This window comes from Macaca fascicularis, chromosome 6 (genome assembly GCF_037993035.2).
Source record: "Macaca fascicularis isolate 582-1 chromosome 6, T2T-MFA8v1.1".
Classification (NCBI taxonomy): Eukaryota; Metazoa; Chordata; class Mammalia; order Primates; family Cercopithecidae; genus Macaca; species Macaca fascicularis.
Genome location: NC_088380.1, coordinates 122,959,987 through 122,978,999, shown reverse-complemented (window position 1 = coordinate 122,978,999; position 19,013 = coordinate 122,959,987). Strand labels below are relative to the sequence as shown.

The window sequence follows — 19,013 nt, the reverse complement described above, 5'->3', positions numbered from 1 at the left end:
TGATTGGGTATGCACAGATAGATACACTGGGAATCACTGTTGGGTAGAAGGCTTGGCACTCCTGGTGTCCATGTCAGGAGGGCAAATCTGAGGGGCTGGGTACCAGTGGGTCACAATTGATGAGCAGGTGAGTGGGCATGCAGAGGGGCTGGAGGTACTGCTCTGGGCAAGAGGGCTAGAATTTCCAGTGTCTGTGTTGGGAGGGCTACAGGAAGGTAATGACTAGGCTAGGCCAGGGCTGCAAGCTTCCCAAGGGACTATGTGCTCTGGCTGGGGCACAGTACCACCAGATGCACTCACACTCATACCAGTGAACAAAGTGCAGCTGCTGGAGCCTACAAGAGAAGTCCCTTCCTCCTGCATTGTCCCTCCAGCACCTTCTACTTAGAAAACTTAATATGGTACTCACATAAAGGAGGAGAGCTTAAAGGGATTCCAACCATTAACAGCAGAGCAAGTACTCAAGGGAAAATTTGGAAGGGCAAAAATTGATAATTGGCACAGTGAAGTATCGAAGGAGCCTTAAACTAGGGCTTAGATATTCTGAGTTCTAGTCTGAGTTCAGCTGTGTAATCTGAGGCAAGTGACTTAGGTGTCTTAGTTTTTAGTTTGTTCACTTACGAAATGGAAATAACACTTGCTCAATTAACTAAAGAATAATGCAAGGATCAAACGAGAACAAGCATATGAAAGGACTTTATAAACTGTAAAGTGCTACACATTTCCAGTGGGTCATTGCTGTGGTAGTTATATTCAGTATTACACTTACCATCAAGCTGAGTAATGTTTAGTCTAGAATTAAGGCCAAAGAGATGACCCCCTATCTTATTTGGAATCCCTAGCACCTAGTACACTTACTTAAACAAAATAAAGAGGTTTGTCTTTGTTACCAGAACTACAGTTTAAAAAACTTATTTCTTGATGGATAGTCTCATGAAGGTATTGCTGTGTCTACTCAGTCATGATTAACCATAGTCTCTCAAGGGTGGCACACACTAATCTTTCCCCATTTTTCATCTTACCAGAATGCTGCTGGAGTCCGTAGGAAGAGCCTTTTTGCCCTCTGATCAACCTCTACCTGAGGACCTAAGGCAATGCTTTTATTGTAGCTCTTGATATGCAAGCAGAACTAGAGCACTCCAGAAGTAACCTCATTTGACTGGCCTATTAGTTAATGGGTAAATACATGTATAAATGAATGAATGACTAAGCAAATAGAGTTACCCGGCCAAGGCCATGCTCAGCATCCTATTAGAATACAATAATTATAAGGCTATCAAAAACCATTGTTCTTTAAATATAATGCCTTTTCACACACACACATGCATGCACACACACACACAACACTACCTCTGTACAGTTTCCTCCATTCCTTCCTCCTTCTTTTCAAATAAATGAAGAAATCCTGAGTATATATACAAAATAGCTGTTATTTTGTGTATTTGCAGCCTGAAACTCACAGTAGAAAATACCAGGGTTCTGTCCTGGCATCTTGGGCACTGCTCTCTGAGATCTGGAGTCTCTCTCTGTGTGAAGGGTAAGTTCCTGATGGTCTCTGCCTGTCCTGGGACCGCTGTTGATTCATGCAGGGAGACAGCCGAGAACAAGCTGTGGCTGAAGACGGCAAAATATGAGGACATGCTAATTGGTTTGGGAAAGGAACCTCCTGCCATCCGGCTCTCTGCCCCCACAACAGTGGTCAGGAAGGAGAAGCAGAAAGAGGCAAACAAGCTGAATGGTTCTGAAACATATCGTGGGACATTTCAGACGCCCCTGCAGGGAACTGAAATGTTGCATGTTCTTTAAAGCTAAATATCACTAATTTAATTTAAATAAATTTTTTTGTACTGCCTGTAACACATTTTGTGGATGAAGCTCAGAAGAAAAAAAAAAAAAAAAGACGCATATAGATTCAGGTATGGTAGTAGTTAATTGTCCAAGGCAGAAATGACTTGGCATTGCAGAATCAGTTTCTTCTGCTTTTGATACACACTGGGATAGGTTAAATACTTCAGGGTGAAAATAACATGGAAAAAGCCTTTCATTCATTCATTCCCCTGCCTCAAGCACATCTCATGGGTTTCAAATGATGTAAATCATTCCAACTTGTAGATGATCAAATACGTTTTAAAAAGGAGGCACAAAGGTAGCCCTGAAGCCGCCTGGACATCTGTTACTGGAGCACACAAGAGTAACTTGATCCATCAGTTAACATCTCATCCTCTCTTTTTCTTGGTTTCCTATTTAGCTATGTTGCACTGTAAATGCTTAGTCTGGAAAGAGAGGAGCAATGTTTTGTATTGTTCTTTTCCTTCTACAAATGCAGCAAATAGCCAAAAGACAGAATCAAGCCAGGCTACTAAGGGCATATTCCATACCTCCTCACTTTCCTAGGGAGCTAGACGGGGATGTTGAAGTTCAAGTTCTCACTCAGAAGCATATAGAGGAAAGTGAGTGTAAGGTCAATTTCCACCATGCCAGGAACTGGGAGCAGACTCTCAATGGTCCACTGTGGCAGGAAGGTAGCCAATGAGCCTTTGAAACTGACCCGGCAATGTCTTCCCTCTGCTTTCAGGGAGGTGAAATTTTTGCTCATTTAGAATGGAGGGTTAGAAGTGTCAAGCAGGTCTTCTTTGGGAGTCAGTCACTGATTTCAAAGCCTTCTTCTCTTACTGGAGGGTCACTTGAGAGTTGAAAGGTACGAATGATACCTTTGATATTTTTGCCTATAGCTGTCTGCATGTTTATCACTGAAAAAAAGAGACAGATCTGCTAAGAAGACCTATAAAGGACAGAGGCTGAAATTGTGATTGTATTAATGGAACCTGACTAGAAAATTTTCAAATGCCCAAATCTTAACCTTCCATTCACTCCTGATGCTGACATTTCCAAAAGAGCTACACGTAGAAAGATTGATAGCAACTGGGAACCAAAATGACAATTATCTTTCAGAGCTTGGTAAGGTTGTGTAAGAGCATATGTTCATTCTTAAGGACTAAGAAAGACACTCCCTCCCTACCTGCCCCTCTTCCCCACACACCTCAGCTTCTCCTCAAAATCTGGACTATCTCTATTCCAACCCATGGAGTGGAAGCAAGAGATGCAAGAGGAGCACCATCCAAGGGCATGGTCTTTTTACAGTCAATCTGGTCATCGATAAACACGGCCAACCAATACTTTAACTGACCAAACAGAATGGCAAGTCCTTCTTCCCTAAAGGATGTGGGAGAACCAGAGAGGGCCAATAGGGAAGTAGGCAGAGAGGCAGAAGCATTTCTTCTTCTATAACATATTCACCTTCTTTCCATAAAAATGTTCTATTTGAAATCCTATACATAGAAGTTTATGAAATTGATTTGGCTTCCTTTAGTAAACCCTAAAGTTAAAACCCTTACAAAAATGATGAAATAAGGTTTAAATATTTAATTATAGGAGAATTTTTAACATTTCAAAAAATACAATCCTATGGAAAGAAAATTTGACCTGTTGTGGTTCTGTTTGTTCAAGTAGACTCCTGTAACCCTGGATCTCCTTACATAGACTCTAGAGCTAAATATAAACATGAATTAAAAGAATTGTCAAAGATTATCTTGGTTACAGGTTTAACTGAAAGAGTAAACTAAAGAAAAGGTATCAAAGAGTAGAAATGCATTTACAGGAATGGCATTAACTTAAGGAAAATGATCCTGGAAAATCAGAGACGGGAAGAGTGCTTCATGGGAACCAGTACAGAACCACAGCTCTGTAAAATCAGGGCATTTGGGTAAATGCCTATTGAGGGCCTGAAGAAATAATCTCACAGGTGGTGGCCACACTCTACTGGTCCATCAGTTTAGGGCACCTATCAACACGTATGAGCCTGCCAAGCAGAACTTTACAAGATCACTGACCCAACCATATAAAGGAAGTTAACAGCATATCTAGCAAAGATGGCCACCCCCAGAGTCCTCCAAGCCTGCTGTGTGAGAAATGCCTGTGCTGGATGATTTGCAAGTCCAGAAAGCCGATGCATCCAAACTCAGTTTCTTTTTACTACTCTAGTTACTTTGTTTGGATGACATAAGGAAAGAACACACTTTGCAGTAAGAACCAAAACTCTGACAAAGAGGGCCTTGAGTTTCAAGGATTCACAGGGCATTCTGCCACAAGGTAGAAAAGTTAGATGTTATAAATCATTACTCTATCATAAGAAACTGATCCTTCACTTTGGGCTCTACATCTAAGGGCACAGTCTTAGTTGCATAGGGAAATTTTAAACTAAAATTAAACTAAACTATTACTGAACAGCTTTCTGTGTGGCTTTATCTTGCCTGCATTCTGTACTATCTATGTCAACATCTGATTTTTGTCCAGTTGGTACATTTGTGATAAGCTGGAACAATCTGTGCCACGTAAAGGGAGACTTAAAAAAACTTTGTCAGAATTGTCCCACATCAGTGAGGAAAGCCTGTTTGTAAGCAGTGTGTATAGGAGTGTGTGTATGTCTTTAATCAAGATACTCTTTTCAGCAGGAAATTAAAATCTTCTGGGTAATGAGCTCAGAAAATCTATACACACTGTACCTATATTTCAATATAAGAATGTTGTTGATGTCTCTCTGGAGCACTTCATTTTGACCCTGTCACATAAATCAACTCTGAAATTGCTAGGAATGTAACTGTTTTCAGTCTTTGCAGCATCAGTACCCAGAAGCATGTGTAGGTCAACTTCATGAATACCATAAATCTTTTCACAGCAATGGGAGAACTTGCTCTAGCCTTCTGGAGGGCAGAAATCTGGGTCTCTGATTGGTTATAAGGCTTTTATTCTCATGTTTATCTCCTGGATGATGAATAAAAGGTTCAGTGACCTCAGGAGATACTCCCTAGAAGGGATGTGGCTATTCTCTAATGGAATTACCAAATACCAGCATATCTGGCTAAACCAGTTTGAAACCTACTTTTGCACAACTTTAAGTTTACAATTATTTTAAGAATTTAGGTGCTACTGTGCAAATAAATGGAGAGAGCCAAAGGTAGAGAAAAACTATTTACGTACTCTATTAATTGATTCAGTCAGTATTTCTAAAGCACCCCAATGTTGACAGAACTACCTGCATCAGCATGGAAGAGAGTGAGAAGCTGAACTGCAAAGCAGAGCACATGCTCTAGAATACACAAGTCACCTTTTCTCTAATCAGCTGGAAATTACTGTGCTCCTCTGCCAAACCATAACCACATTCTTGGGATGGAGAGGAACGCTGGTGCTTCTAAGGCTGATGTGTTAAAGCAGCCTTTTCCAGGGGACAGCAGCTTTTTCCTTTGTTCCCTTATGTAGTCTGGTTGAAACTGCAGAAGAGTTTGAAATGTGCATGAGAAGTAGTGCACAAAGGAAACTCAGAAATCTCAGAAGGAAGGAGAGATGAAGAAAGGCCTTGAGAAATCACTGCACTCCTTGCCTTACAGCAAGTCTGTATTTTTTATAGATTAAAAAAACTTTATTATTGACTTTTCCTTTAAAGTTTTGGGTAGAATGTACAGTGTTTTTAATTTTTATTTGCCAATTAAAAAATACAAACACAAGTCAGAAAAAAATAAATGCAGCTATTAAATTTACTATTAACTGCTTTCCTTTACCTAGATTTTTTGAAGGAAAAAAATCTTTAAAACTCATTAAAAAATCAGATTCTCATTAAAAGATGCTAAAAATGACTGAACTCTGGTTTCACTAAAGGAACATTATCATATATTCATTATTTTTTCTGCCTTGGAGATTAAAACAGTCTCTCTAAGCCTATAGCACCTTCTTCCTTACAGATTTATAGACTGGACTTGCTTCACCTTTCTTGTCTTTGCAGACTATTTCTTTTGAAAGAAAAATCAGTAATTTTCCATTTCAAATAAAACAAAGTAGGCTATGAAAACTGCTATCACTTAGATTTGGATTGTAGGTCTCTATAACAGCTAGTACAACCTTATACTTCAGAGAAAAGCAAAAGAGCTTCAAAAAGACTTCAAGAGTGTGCATGTGGGGAGATGGAAGCAATGGTTAAAAATCCTTAAAATTCTCCAAAATTAAAAATGCCATTAAGCTTTACTATAAAATACCTCAAATTAAAGTGTTCCTAATTTTAGCATTAAATGAGGCTGGTCTATTGAGTAGGACTATTTGCATAATGATGGCAAAAAAAAAAAAAATCAAAGTTTTAGGGAAGCAAAATTGATCTGAAATTTAAATTCTAATTCCTGAGTAGCTTCTGACTAATGCATCTGAGTAAATCAGAACCATCCCAGTCCTCTTACTCAACAGTAGAAAAAGAATTATGGAAAGACTTTGGGGGAAATTTACAATACACTCTTATGGTTTCTCAAAACTTTTGTCTCAAAATAACCACACTGAGGGAGGGAGGTGAATATAGGTTCCTAGTAGCACTGAGAATTTAGCCTGAAGTTGCAGGCTGCAAGCACAAAGGTTTTGTTTTGTTTTGTTTTTTAAAGTTTCCCATTTCCTCTTGAACATTTATATGTATTTTGCCATAAAATGTTAATCTCCATTTTAAAATATGTTTTACATTACTGCAATTACAATAAAATTATGTTGCCACCATATTAGTTAGGCTACAGGCAAAACTGCTGTGTATAGCCTAAACTGATTCCAAATTTAATTACTCAAACAAGATATTTTATTTCTGTCAAGGGCATGGAGACAGTTGTGTTCTACAAGGATATTCAGGGACCCAGGTTCCTTCTATCTTGTTGCTCCCTACCTCTTAAAGCATTAGCATTCTTGTCTGCTCAAAGCTGACTCAGCTCCAAATTTGGGTTTCAGTCACAGAAAGGGGAAGACAACTGGAGATGAAGGATCACTTCCATTCACAATTCATTAGCGACACTTAGTTCCATGGCTGCAGTAGCTGCAAAAGAGGATGGAAAATGTAATTTCTTCTACCTCTGACAAAAAGTAGAAGTGATGCTATTGAAATATATACAATGTCCATCTTATGACTTTTTGTGTTCCCTACGAACTACCAACTACCTCTTTATTCCTCTAGGAATGCTCCAGTTTAGAAAGCACAGTACAAAGCAGGGTGCTGCATCTTTTCTTTCTATAAAGGGCCAGGTTTTAGGCTTTGTGGGCCATATGGTCTCTGCTGCAACTACTCAACTCTGTTGTTCAAAAGTAGCTACAGACTACATGTAAACAAATGAACATGGCTGTTGTTTTAGTTATCTATTGCAGCATAACAAATTATTACAAAGTTAGAGGTTTAAAACAACAAAGTTTTCATCTCACAATTACCATGGGCAGAGTTCAAGCATAGTTTATTTGGGTCCTTTGTTTAGAATCTCACAAGGCTACAATAAGAGTCAGTTGGACTGTGTTCTCATCTAGAAGCTTAACAGGGAAAAAACCAAAAACAAAACAACAATAACAAAAACTATTTCCGGGCTAATTCAAGGTTGTTTGCAGAATTTACTTCCTTGAGGTTATAAGGCTAAGGGCCTCAATTTCTTGGTGGCTGTTGTTCTCTCTCAGCCCCTAGAGGTCACCCTCAGTTCCTTGCCATGTAGCCCTATCCACAGCCTCTCTTATAACATGGTATTATTTCTTCAATGCAAAGAAGAGAGAAAGTCTCAAGAGTGAGTTTGGTAGCAAGACAGCTGTGTTCCAATAAAACTTTATTTACAAAGACAAGCAGTAGGTCATGTCCATCATTTGCTGACCCTTGGTATAATGAATGAAGTGTAGAAGACATTATTTAAGGTAAGAAGAAATCAAAGTTCATTGAGTAGAGAAAAAGTTAGATTTCTCAGAGCCAGAAGGGCCATGTGGAAAGGTACTCAGAAAAAAATATTTTTTTCATTCTGGTCCCATAATACATGTATTACCTCATTTTTTAAATACAAAATAAAAGCAGAATTGGCATTGTATTAGAATCTGTGATTATAAAATGGAGTTGTTATTAGAATGCCAAATAAGTTTAAAGTGAAGGGGCTTCATAGCAAGCTTTCTACAATTTTGACTCTAATTCAAACTTCACCTGGAAAAATTTCAACAGAAAGCCTGCTTATTTTCTTAGTGATTACAAAAATGTCAGCTAATGCTTATTATATGATTGAGATTCAAGGATTATGCTAAATGTTTAACATGAATTTCACTGAATCTTCAAAATATCTTCAAAATAATAACTCATGTAATGTAATGAGTTATAATAATAGGAATAGTAATCTAAATAACATGAGTTATTTATTTTGAAGATTATTATATATTATTATATAGGCCTTATTATATAAGCCCTTACACTTAAATACTGAGTTATTGGCTCTCATATTTGCTGATTTTTTAAAGAGATTTCCTTTTCAATCCTTCTATAGTTATCAACATGACATATCTCAATATGTCCCATCACTCTTCCTAAACCAGCATTGATCCTAGGTTATAAAGAATGTTGAGGGTGAAATGTATAGAAGGAAGAAGGGGCTGCTGAAGGTGGCTTGAAGCAAGTGAGTTCTCATTAATTGTTTGTGAGAGTACAAATTAATATAATCCTTTGTAGAAACAATTTGGCAATATATATCAAAGGCCTTGAAACACATAAATGTATTTTTGAAAATACAGAAGAGGTGTGTATATTTGTATTATAAGATGTCTGTTTTTTTGTTTGTTGAGATGGGGTTTTGCTCTGTTGCCCATGCTAAAGGGCAGTGGCATGATCATGGCTCACTACAGCCTCAACTGCCTGGGCTCAAGCAGTTCTCCCACCTCAGCCTCCCAAGTAGTTGGGACCACGTGTGTGTGCCACACCTGGCTAATTTATTACTATTATTTTTTGTAGAGACAGGACTCGCTATGTTGCCCATGCTGGTCTCAATCTCCTGGGCTCAAGCAATCTGCCCACCTCAGCCTCCCAAAGTGCTAGGATTATAGACATGAACCACAGCACCCACCAAATGTTTGCAGTATTAGGTAGGTACTTCCAGGAAGTGAGATGGCAAAATGGAGCAACTTTGTTTTAATGAGCAACTATATATATATATATGTATGAGAAAAGGTATCATTTTGTCACCTAGGCTGAAGTACAGTGGGGTGATAGAATGACTGTAGCCTCAACCTTCCAGGCTCAGGTGATCCTCCCACCTCAGCCTCCTGAGTAGCTGAGACTACAGGCATTCACAACCAAGCCTGGATAATTTTTGTATTTTTTAATAGAAATAAGGCTTTGCCATGTCACCTAGACTGTTCTTAAACTCCTGGGCTCAGGTGATCCTCCTGCCTCAGCCTCCCAAAGTGTTGGGATTACAGGCATGAGCCACCAAACCTGGCCTCATTTTATAATGGAAATTCTATTAAAGATAAAAACAGAAAATAAATCTTCATACTTTTGACACAGCAACTCTACTTCTAGGAATCTATACTAAATATCATGAGAGATGTGGTCTAGGGTTTATGTATAATTATATTTATCAGTAAGTTCCTTATGTTAAAAAATTAGAATAATCTAAATGTGCCAACATTTGGATAATGTAATTATTTTGAGACATATAAAGTATAGATCATTCAAATGATGAAATATTTAATATATATTAAAATTATGTTTGCGCAATAAGGATATGAAAAATGCTCATGCTGTCAGGGTACATAAAGCAAAGTATGAAACAGAATTTATGGCATTACTTCAATTTGTTAGGAAAGAAGAAAAAATGAACAAGAAAGATAAATGGATACAAAAAAACTGCATTAAATCTATCAAACTATCATTAATGGCCATTTTTGGATGATAGGATTCGATAAGTTTAGATTAGTTATTTATGATTTTTTGGTATTTCCTAAATAAAAATAATCGTAATAATTTATAATTAGGGAATAATTACAAATATAATTTGTAATAGATATAAAAATTAGTTCCTCTTTCTAACAAGCAATTCTATGTCTATTCAATCCTCATGTCACACACTCGTGAAAGACATACAGTAAATTTACTTGCCAAGATTGCAGTTCCAGGCCCCATTAATCTCCTCATTCATCTTACTTTTATAAAAAAGTAACATGCACTTAATACTCCTTAGAAATGCCACATGTTCTTTGACTTGTGCATCATAACAACAGTAATGTTTTAAGAAAGAAAGAAAGTTATCTTCAACTAAATATTTCAGAAATAATTATCTTCTTAGTTGGCATTAGACCTTCTACTTGCCCTTTATTTAGTGTCTCTGAGTCAGACTTTGTTGAACCAGACTAATGGAAAGAATACTATTTCCCATATTTTTGCATAGGTTTAAAGATATTTCTTTTAGGGAGCATGTAACGAACTACTTTCAGAAAACTTCATTTCTAACCATCATATTTAACTTGGATACCTACATCGAGAATTCAGTTTGGTCACTAAACCAATGAAAACTTCTGTTTATCTATACGGCTACTGTCAGGAAGGCCTATCAAATTTAACTTGGGATGATGTATATTTATATGTACATGAGAAAAAGTCTCAAAGAATGTTTACCAAAATGTTTATAGTACCTCTAGGACTTCAGGTGTTTACCTCTGAGAACTGGCAAAACAGAGCATAAAAAAGTAGGAGAGATCCTACAAGCCATATTACATTAAAAACATGCCTTCCAGATATTCTACCAATGAAAGTTTGAGTTTAAAAACTTTTAAAATCAATCAACTATGGAAAACTGTAATAGTTGTATTGTGAAATAATCCAAACTCTCAATTCTTCTAAGCAACAGCTTACAAATAGATACACAAACAAATGTGGGTATAAATTCCATATACTGAATATTTGAGAGATATTTAACAGTTGTATTTCCCAGATATTTCAAATAAGAAATGTGCTTCAATTTCAATGACTTTGGTTATTTAAATATAGGACATTTCTGAAATCAAATTTCTTCATGTGAAGAAAGTCATGTTTGGTTCTCTCTCTTTTTGGGAACAATATAGATATTTCATTCATAAAAAATGCAAGTTTTTTTAAACAAATGTATGTAAATGTACTCATTTACAAACATTCATGGCATAAAATATACTATAAATGTATAAAATAAAAAAGTACACTTCAACCAATCCTAAGACACTAAAATTTTATTAACAGAAATCAACATATTTATAGAAAGAGAATATAAAAGGTATCTGATTTGAATAATGGTGCCCATTTAGCACTCATTACGATTATTTTATTCAAGACCTGATTCTGTCTCCCAAACTATAAAGTGAATCATTATTAATTTGCAGCATAAAGAAAAACACACAAAAACCTGGACTATTATTAAATCATTAAACTCAGAGAGAAACTGAAGTTGACAGAGAAGCTCAGACTGGAATTAACTGATACCATACTACTCACTATTTTACATTTCTTTCCTCTATTATTTCTGAAGCAAAATATACTCATCATATTCAAATAAAAATGCCATAGTGTATTTGATTGTATGTGGCTACTTTCTTAATTTTATTTATGTAATTACCAAAGCTCTGTATTCTACTAAGGTACACATCTTATCTTGTATCCATGGACCCTCCTTGATACATTATGGTATCATCAAGCAAGTTTTAAAAACTAAGCAGGACAGGCAAGAAAGCAACACTATGACAGTAAAAACAATATGGTATTCACTTTTGTTTCCTTTAAAGCAAAAGTGTTCTTAATAATTACTGTTGGCTGACAGAACTAAAGAAAGTATATTAGAACCTCAGTACTCTTAACAATGATCTCTCTTGGTTGTTATTTGTCTAAGAAGTGATAAGCCATATAATTTACAGAAAGCAAGCCACTGAATCCTTCAGAAAACACAACCTGGCAATGTATCTTCAATGCAAAATAATGAGGTGGCAGGAGCGTGATGAAAAAAACAGTCTTCGAAAACATCATGTAAGGGAGTCCAGTTGTGCTTGTATAGTCTCTAGCTATTTACAAAGACAAAAAAAAAAAAAAGAAAAAAAGACATTAGTGAAGGGAACGAAACTCATATCAATTGTTATTTAGACACATGCAAATAGAAAGGAAAAAATGGCATTGGTAACTATGAATATTAAATCTATTCACATAGCAATAAAATCACCAGTTAGAATATTTTTCTTTTTATGTGAAGATATTAGATTTTGTGCTTGAAAATTTAAGTTTTCAAATTTTCAAAGAAAGAAGATTTCTTAATACTGTTAAGTGTCTTCAGCTGTTTCATTTTAAATTATCACTACATAATTTTGTTTTTAATGAGACATGGGGTTTTATTGGAGGCTTATGTACGAGAGAGTGAGTACAGTGGTGGTGGGCTGAACAGGATAACTACATGCATGGTCCAGTGGCAGTGGGCTGGGCAGAAGAACTGCCTACTTTATAAGATTTTTAAAGTTGGGGGTGGAGGGAGTATATTTTCCTGGATTACAAAATCAGTCTTCAGAAAGAAACATGAAACATGCTCACAGATAAATCTCTAAAGGCATGTTTCCCTTTACCTTTGGGCCCAGAAATTAAAGTATTTGACATATATATTTAAAGTGTCCGTGTGGCCAGGAATCACAAAGTTCATTACTTAATGTCATATTAAAGCAACAATCCTATTGCTTTAATTAAAACTATTTTCCTTTTCTTCCTGATTTAGTTTTTCAGATTCTCTTCATTTCTCCTATACTTCCCCCTGTGAAATATAAGGTGTTTATAAGGGAAGTTTAAAGAACTTAGTTCCATAATAGGACATTTAAAAATAATAATTCATAAAATGAAAACAAAATATTATGAAAAAAACCCCCACATATTAGAAAATTATTTTAAAAATATAGACCTTGTTATAGAAATCAAACAACTCCTTGTGACTGAATTCCACAAGAACTTTCTCCAGGCTCTGTAAGGAAGAAAAACAACAAAAAGAATGTAGCTGCACACAATTTACATCACATTTTTTCTCTCCAGATAATCTTAGAATATGACATAAGATTGTCCTCTGAGTGGTTTTTAAAAATGCTTACCCGCTCTACTCAACCCCATGATTCTTAGAACTCAAAAATGCAATTAATAACACTCTACTTTAGCAAAAGGTTTCAACTCTACAGAGACATCTGTCCTTCAAGTTGACTCTACGAAGGTTAATAAAACATGCCAGTAAGAGAACAACTTCATTATCTAATTTTTTTCAAGACAGAGATAATACATGAGATTATATTTCATCTTTCTCAGCAGTCTGTTTGAAATCTAGTAAATACCATTACACAAAGACACTGGAGGCAGGATATCTGATTGAACTCATCCAGCCATTAATGCCTCACATCAGCATAGCTACTGCCTCCAAGCACTAATATAGCAGTTGTGATCTCAACATGCTGAGGGTTACCTTCTTTAATGTACAGACTCAGCAAAAGTTCACAATTAACACAACAGTTTCAAAGCCAGGACTTAAACACTCTCTTTCCTTTTACTTCACATGCATTAGAGAATCCTTTATGGGTGCTACAGATGCTAAGTAATATTGTGTATGTATGTATGATGCTGTAGTAAAGTATGATATTAAACTAAACCCAACTCAACTCAATCCAACCTACTTTTGGTTGACTCCATACACTGAGGAAACAATTCAAACAAGTTGCTTAAGACTGCTCAAATGTATTTATTTTATTCAAGGTCCCTCTGAAGAAGTGAAAATTAATGAGGGGACAATGCCAAGAATATGCTAACTGCTCTGATCACACTGCTGCAATCACGTGATATAAAATGGGCATCATGAACTAAAGAAGTAGAAAATTGATGCAAAATTGAGCCACATAATTAATTGTTTATGGTCATTTCCAACATACTATTTATTCTAGTTCCCAGGTCCTATGTTCACTTTTGTTTATCTGTTTTAATGATTTCCATTTCTATTTACAAAGCCGACATTTCAAACCAAATTCTCTCTAACTAATTCCAGAAGAGTCGATGGGGCTATGTTCAGAAAATGTATCTCACTTTTCATGAAGCTAAGTGTACAGGATCAAATTTCCATACTTCTAAGTACTTAAGCTTTAAAATGAATAAAGAAGTACATATGCTTTAAAACCTCTTCCCTTAAGAATGATATAAAATCATAAAGTTTTTATATTATATTAGAAAAATTCATTGGCTGTCACACATCATTAAAGCTCCAAAGATTTAATCAGCATCATCTATACATACTATATGTCCTCCTAGCAGTTAAGGAAGGATGATACCCTAAATTTCTGAGAAAAGCAAGACAAGTTCATTACTCTCACCTCCATCCAAAAAGATAGGAGAGAATGAAGGCTGAATCAGTGTGTAAACAACTGATTTGATGTACCCCTAAAAGTAGCAGTCAAGCCACGTTCTTGTTTTCTGTATTTTGCTTTGCTTTGTTTTAAGGTGGTGTTTCCTAAAATGTTACATTGACGAAACAGAATACATTTAAATTCGAAAACACACTTCTTAAAAGAACAATTGCTATAGTGGTAGACTAGGAAGCTAGAGGCCCTCTTTCCACCACTAAGATACCAAGTTAACAATATATGGATCAGAATACCCTTGTGAGAACTTTAGAGACCAGTTGAGAAGCTACAGGACCCATGCCATTATAAAACCAAGAAGAAATTCCAATGAAAGTGGTAGGAAATTAATTTCACAGTGTTCAGTGTATCCATGCAGATATCCTCTCCCATGTGGAACAGTTGGAGCAACCAAGAAGAACCCCCCAACCCCCATGTCAGAGCTCTTCCCTCAGGACAGAAACAAAAGAATGAACGATACATCCAACATTCTGGCTTTCTGGGGATTCCCAAGGAACTGGTTTCTGTATCACTTAAAGAAGGGCACTCACAGGCCCAGCACCAGCGTTTGGAAGGCACTGAAAACAGAGGTGAGAGGCATATTAGAGCCGCAGTTCCACAGGCAGGTGCCAGAGGGAGCAAGATATCAGAAAACATTTGAGAGGCGCTAGAACTCCCAGCTGGGCTGATTAGTGAAGGTCTTTCCCTGAGCAAGGTCAGTATGCCAAGACTGGAGGAAGTAGTTGCCTTTCAAAATGCCCAGCAAAAATCACAAAGCATACAAAGCAATAGGGAAATATACCCTAATCAAAGGAACAAAATAAAACTCCGGAAACTTACCCTGAAGAAACAAAGGTCTATGAGCTACCTGACAGGGAATTTAAAATAACTATTATAGGGATGTTTAATGAGCTAAAAGAGGGCTGGGAGCGGTAGCTCACATCTGTAACCCCAGTACTTTGGGAGGCCAAGGTAGGTGGATCACCTGAGGTCAGCAGTTCGAGACCAGTCTGGCCAACATGGTGAAACCCCTCTACTAAAACTACAAAAATTAGCCAGGTATGGTGGCATGCACCTTTAATCCCAGCTACTCGGGAGGCTGAGGCAGGAGAATCACTTGAACCCAGGAGGCAGAGGTTGCAGTGAGCCAAGATCGTGCCACTGCACTCCATTTGGGTGGTAAAGTGAGACTGTCTCAAAACGACAGAGAGAGAACACAGACTATTGAAAACAATCAGGAAAATGATACATGAACAAAAACACAGAAACTATAAAAAGAACCAAACAGAAATCCTGGAGCTGAAAAATACAATAACTGAACAGAAAAAGTTATTAGAGGTATTCAACAACAGTCTTAGGCAGAATCAGTGAACTTGTAGACAAGTTATCTGAAATCACTGAGCAGAGGAGAAAAAAGAAAGAAGAAATGTGAAGCGATGCTAAGGGATTTAGGACAATATCAAGCAGGTCCATATATACATGATAGGTATTCCAGAATGGAAAGTAAGAGAGAAAAACATAAGAGAGCTTATCTGAAGGAAAAAATGGCTGAAAACTTTCCCAATCAGTGGACAGAAATGTATATACAGATCAAGAAATTCAAAGAACTCCAACTAGGAAAATCCAAAGATAACCATACTAAGACACATTATAGTCAAACTGTGTAAAGTCAAAGACAGAAACTTAAGAGCAGCAAGAGAAAAGTGATTTATCACATATGAGGGAGCTTCCATAATATCACCAGCAAATATCTCAGCAGAAACTTTGAAGGCCAGAAAGGAGTAGGATGATATACTCAAAGTGCTGAAAGGAAGCAAAAACAAAAACAAAAAAACTATTAATCAGGAATACTGTATCTGGCAAAACAGTTCTTCAAAAGTAAAGAAAAAATTAATATTTTCCCAGATAAAGAAAAGCCATGGGAGTTCATTACCTGGAGCTACTCTATATAAAATGCTAAAGGAAGTCCTTTAAGTTGAAATGAAAGGACAGCAGGCAAAAACACAAAGATGTATAAAAATATAAGTTTCTCTAATAAAGGTAAATACATGGAAAAATATAGTAATAGGTACTACTGTAAATTTAGTATGTGAAATTTAAATGAAAAAAACCCCAAAACAAAAACCCATAAATCTATGTTAAGGTATATATAATATATAGAAACGTAATTTGTAACATCAGTAACAAATGCAGAAATGGAGCAGTAAAGGAGAAAGTTTTTGTATGTGATTAAAGTTAGGTTGTTATCAGTTTGAAATAGAATGCTATAACTTTGAGGTGTTTTATGGATTCACAAAGGTAACCACAAAGAAAATATCTATAGAATACACACAAAAGGAAGTGAGAAGGGAATGAAAGCATACCACTAGAAAAAAAAAATCAATGAAACACAAAGGAAGGCAATGAGAGAGGAAGGGAAAAAAACATAGACAGCAACTAACAAAATGGCAGTAAGTCCTTGCGTATCAGTAATTATTTTAAATGTAAACAGATTAAACTCCCCAATCAAAAGACATAGGCTGGTTGACTGGATAAAATAATAGAATCCAACTATACACTGTCTATAAGAGACACACTTTAGATCTAACAATACACATAGGCTGAAAGTGAAAGGATGGAAAAAGATATTCCATGTAAATGGTAACAAAAGAGCAGAAGTGGCTACACTAAAATCAGACAAAATATACTTCAAATAAAAAACCATTACAAGACACAAAGAAAGACATTATATAATGATAAAAGGGTCAATTTACCAGGAAAATATAACAATTATAAGTATTTATGTACCAAATCTCATAGCTTTGGTGCATAAATACAGTAACTTCTCACTTCATGTTGTCATAGGTTTTTGAAAACCGTAACTTTAAGTAAAATGACAAACAACAAAGTCATTTTTCCCCCACCATTACTATAAAAGGACATTGAACAAAATGACATTATTTAAAAACCTGCTGTACATTGTTTTGCTTAAAGATGCAGTTTCCAAGAACCTATCACAATGTTATATGAGGACTTACTGTATTTCTATGAACCTAAATATATGGAACAAACTTTGGCAGGATTGAAGAAATTGGCAACAACACAATAAATAGCAGGAGACTTCAATATTCCACTTTCAACAATGAACAGAATTATACAGAAAATCAATAAGGAAACAAGATTTAAAAAACCCTATAGACCAATGAGACCTAACAGACATATACAGAACACTCCAATCAAAAATAGCAGAATATATATTGTTGAGTACCCATGGAACATTCTCTGGGGTAAGACCATGCATTGGGCCACAAAACAAATCTTAAATTCCAGAAGTCTGAAGTCATACAAAGTATCTTTTCTGATTACAATGGAATGAAACTAGAAACCAGTAGCCCAAGGAAAACTGGGAAATCTAAAATATGTGGAAATTAAACACATTCTCATACAATCAATGAGTCAAATAAGTCATAAGGGGAACTGGAACTGGGAAATACCTTAAGACAAATGAAAGTGAAAACACAACATGTCAAAATTTTGGGATGGAATGAAACTAGTGTTAAAGGGTTAAGTTTATAGCTGTTAAATGTATAATGTAAAATAAATATATATATATATATATATCAAGTTAACAACCTAACTTTACACCCAAAAGACTAGGGAAAAAAAAAAAAAACACCAATCTAAGGTCAAAGTGAGCAGGAAGAAGAAAATAATATAGACTATAACAGATAAATGACATAGAAAATCAAAAAACAATATAAAAATTCAAAGAAATTAAGAGTTAGTTTTTTAAAAAGATCAACAAAATTTACAAATCCTTAACTAGACTAATTAAGAAAAAAAAGAAAGAAGACCCAAATAACTAACATTAAAAATAAAAGACAGGACATTGTAACAGATGCCATAGAAATAAAAAAGGTGTTATAAAAGAACACTATGAACAACTGTTTGCTAACAAGTTGAATAACCTAGACAAGATGGATAAATTCCTACAACCAACCTACTAAGACTAAATCATGAATAAATAGAAAATACGAACAGATCAATAAAGAATAAGGAGACTGAATCAGTAGTTAAAAACCCCTCAACAAAGAAATGCCCAGGACCAGATGGTTTCACTGGAGAATTCTACGAAACATTTAAAGAATTAACCTCCATTGTCCTGTAACTCTTCCAAAACCTTGAAAAAGAGGAGATACTCCCAACCTTATTCTAATGAGGCCAGTATTATCCTGGTTCCAAAGCCAAACAAAGACACTACAAGAAAACTACAGATCAATATCCATGATAAGTATTGATGCAAAAATCCTCAACAAAACACTAGCAAACTAAAGTCAAGAGCACATTAAAAGGCTTATACACCATGGTATAATAAATATCATTATACAAGTAGTAGTTATTTCTACATTGCAAGCATGGTTCAGCAAATGAAAATGGATTGGTGTATTACACTGCATTAACAGAATAAAGATGGAAAGACACATAATCACCTGAATTGATACAGAAAAGCATCTGACTTATGTCTGTCATAATCATTGCCATTTGTCTTTCAATCCATAATGACTTACAGAAGACCATGGGGAATACAGCAGTGGTAAGTGTTTTGTCTATATTTAGACAGCATACACTCCACAGTCTTCCAAGGGGTGGCCCAGGGCAGTTGTTTTGTGGGGAAATAAGAATGGAGCTAAGATGTGCAAGATAAAAAGGAAAGGGTGGCAGGCCAAGGGCCAATTCCCCACATTATCATGTTCCGACATGGAATCCCCCAAGGAGTCCAAAATTTTTAAATTTGAATCTGT

General features: G+C 35.9%; 1 protein-coding gene across 6 annotated transcripts in view; it reads right to left on the bottom strand.

The window, feature by feature from the left end:
* Positions 1-11,049: 11,049 nt before the first annotated feature.
* COMMD10 (COMM domain containing 10) overlaps positions 11,050-19,013 on the bottom strand; it is a 244,942-nt gene continuing 236,978 nt past the window's right edge. For all 6 annotated transcript variants that reach the window (XM_073994083.1, XM_065546660.2, XM_065546663.2 and 3 more), the window contains 2 exons: positions 12,765-12,824; positions 11,050-11,889 (listed from right to left, as the gene is read on the bottom strand). In XM_073994083.1, coding sequence (XP_073850184.1) covers positions 11,851-11,889; positions 12,765-12,824 — 99 coding nt within the window. In that variant the 3' untranslated portion in view covers positions 11,050-11,850. The remainder of the gene's footprint in view (positions 11,890-12,764; positions 12,825-19,013) is intronic.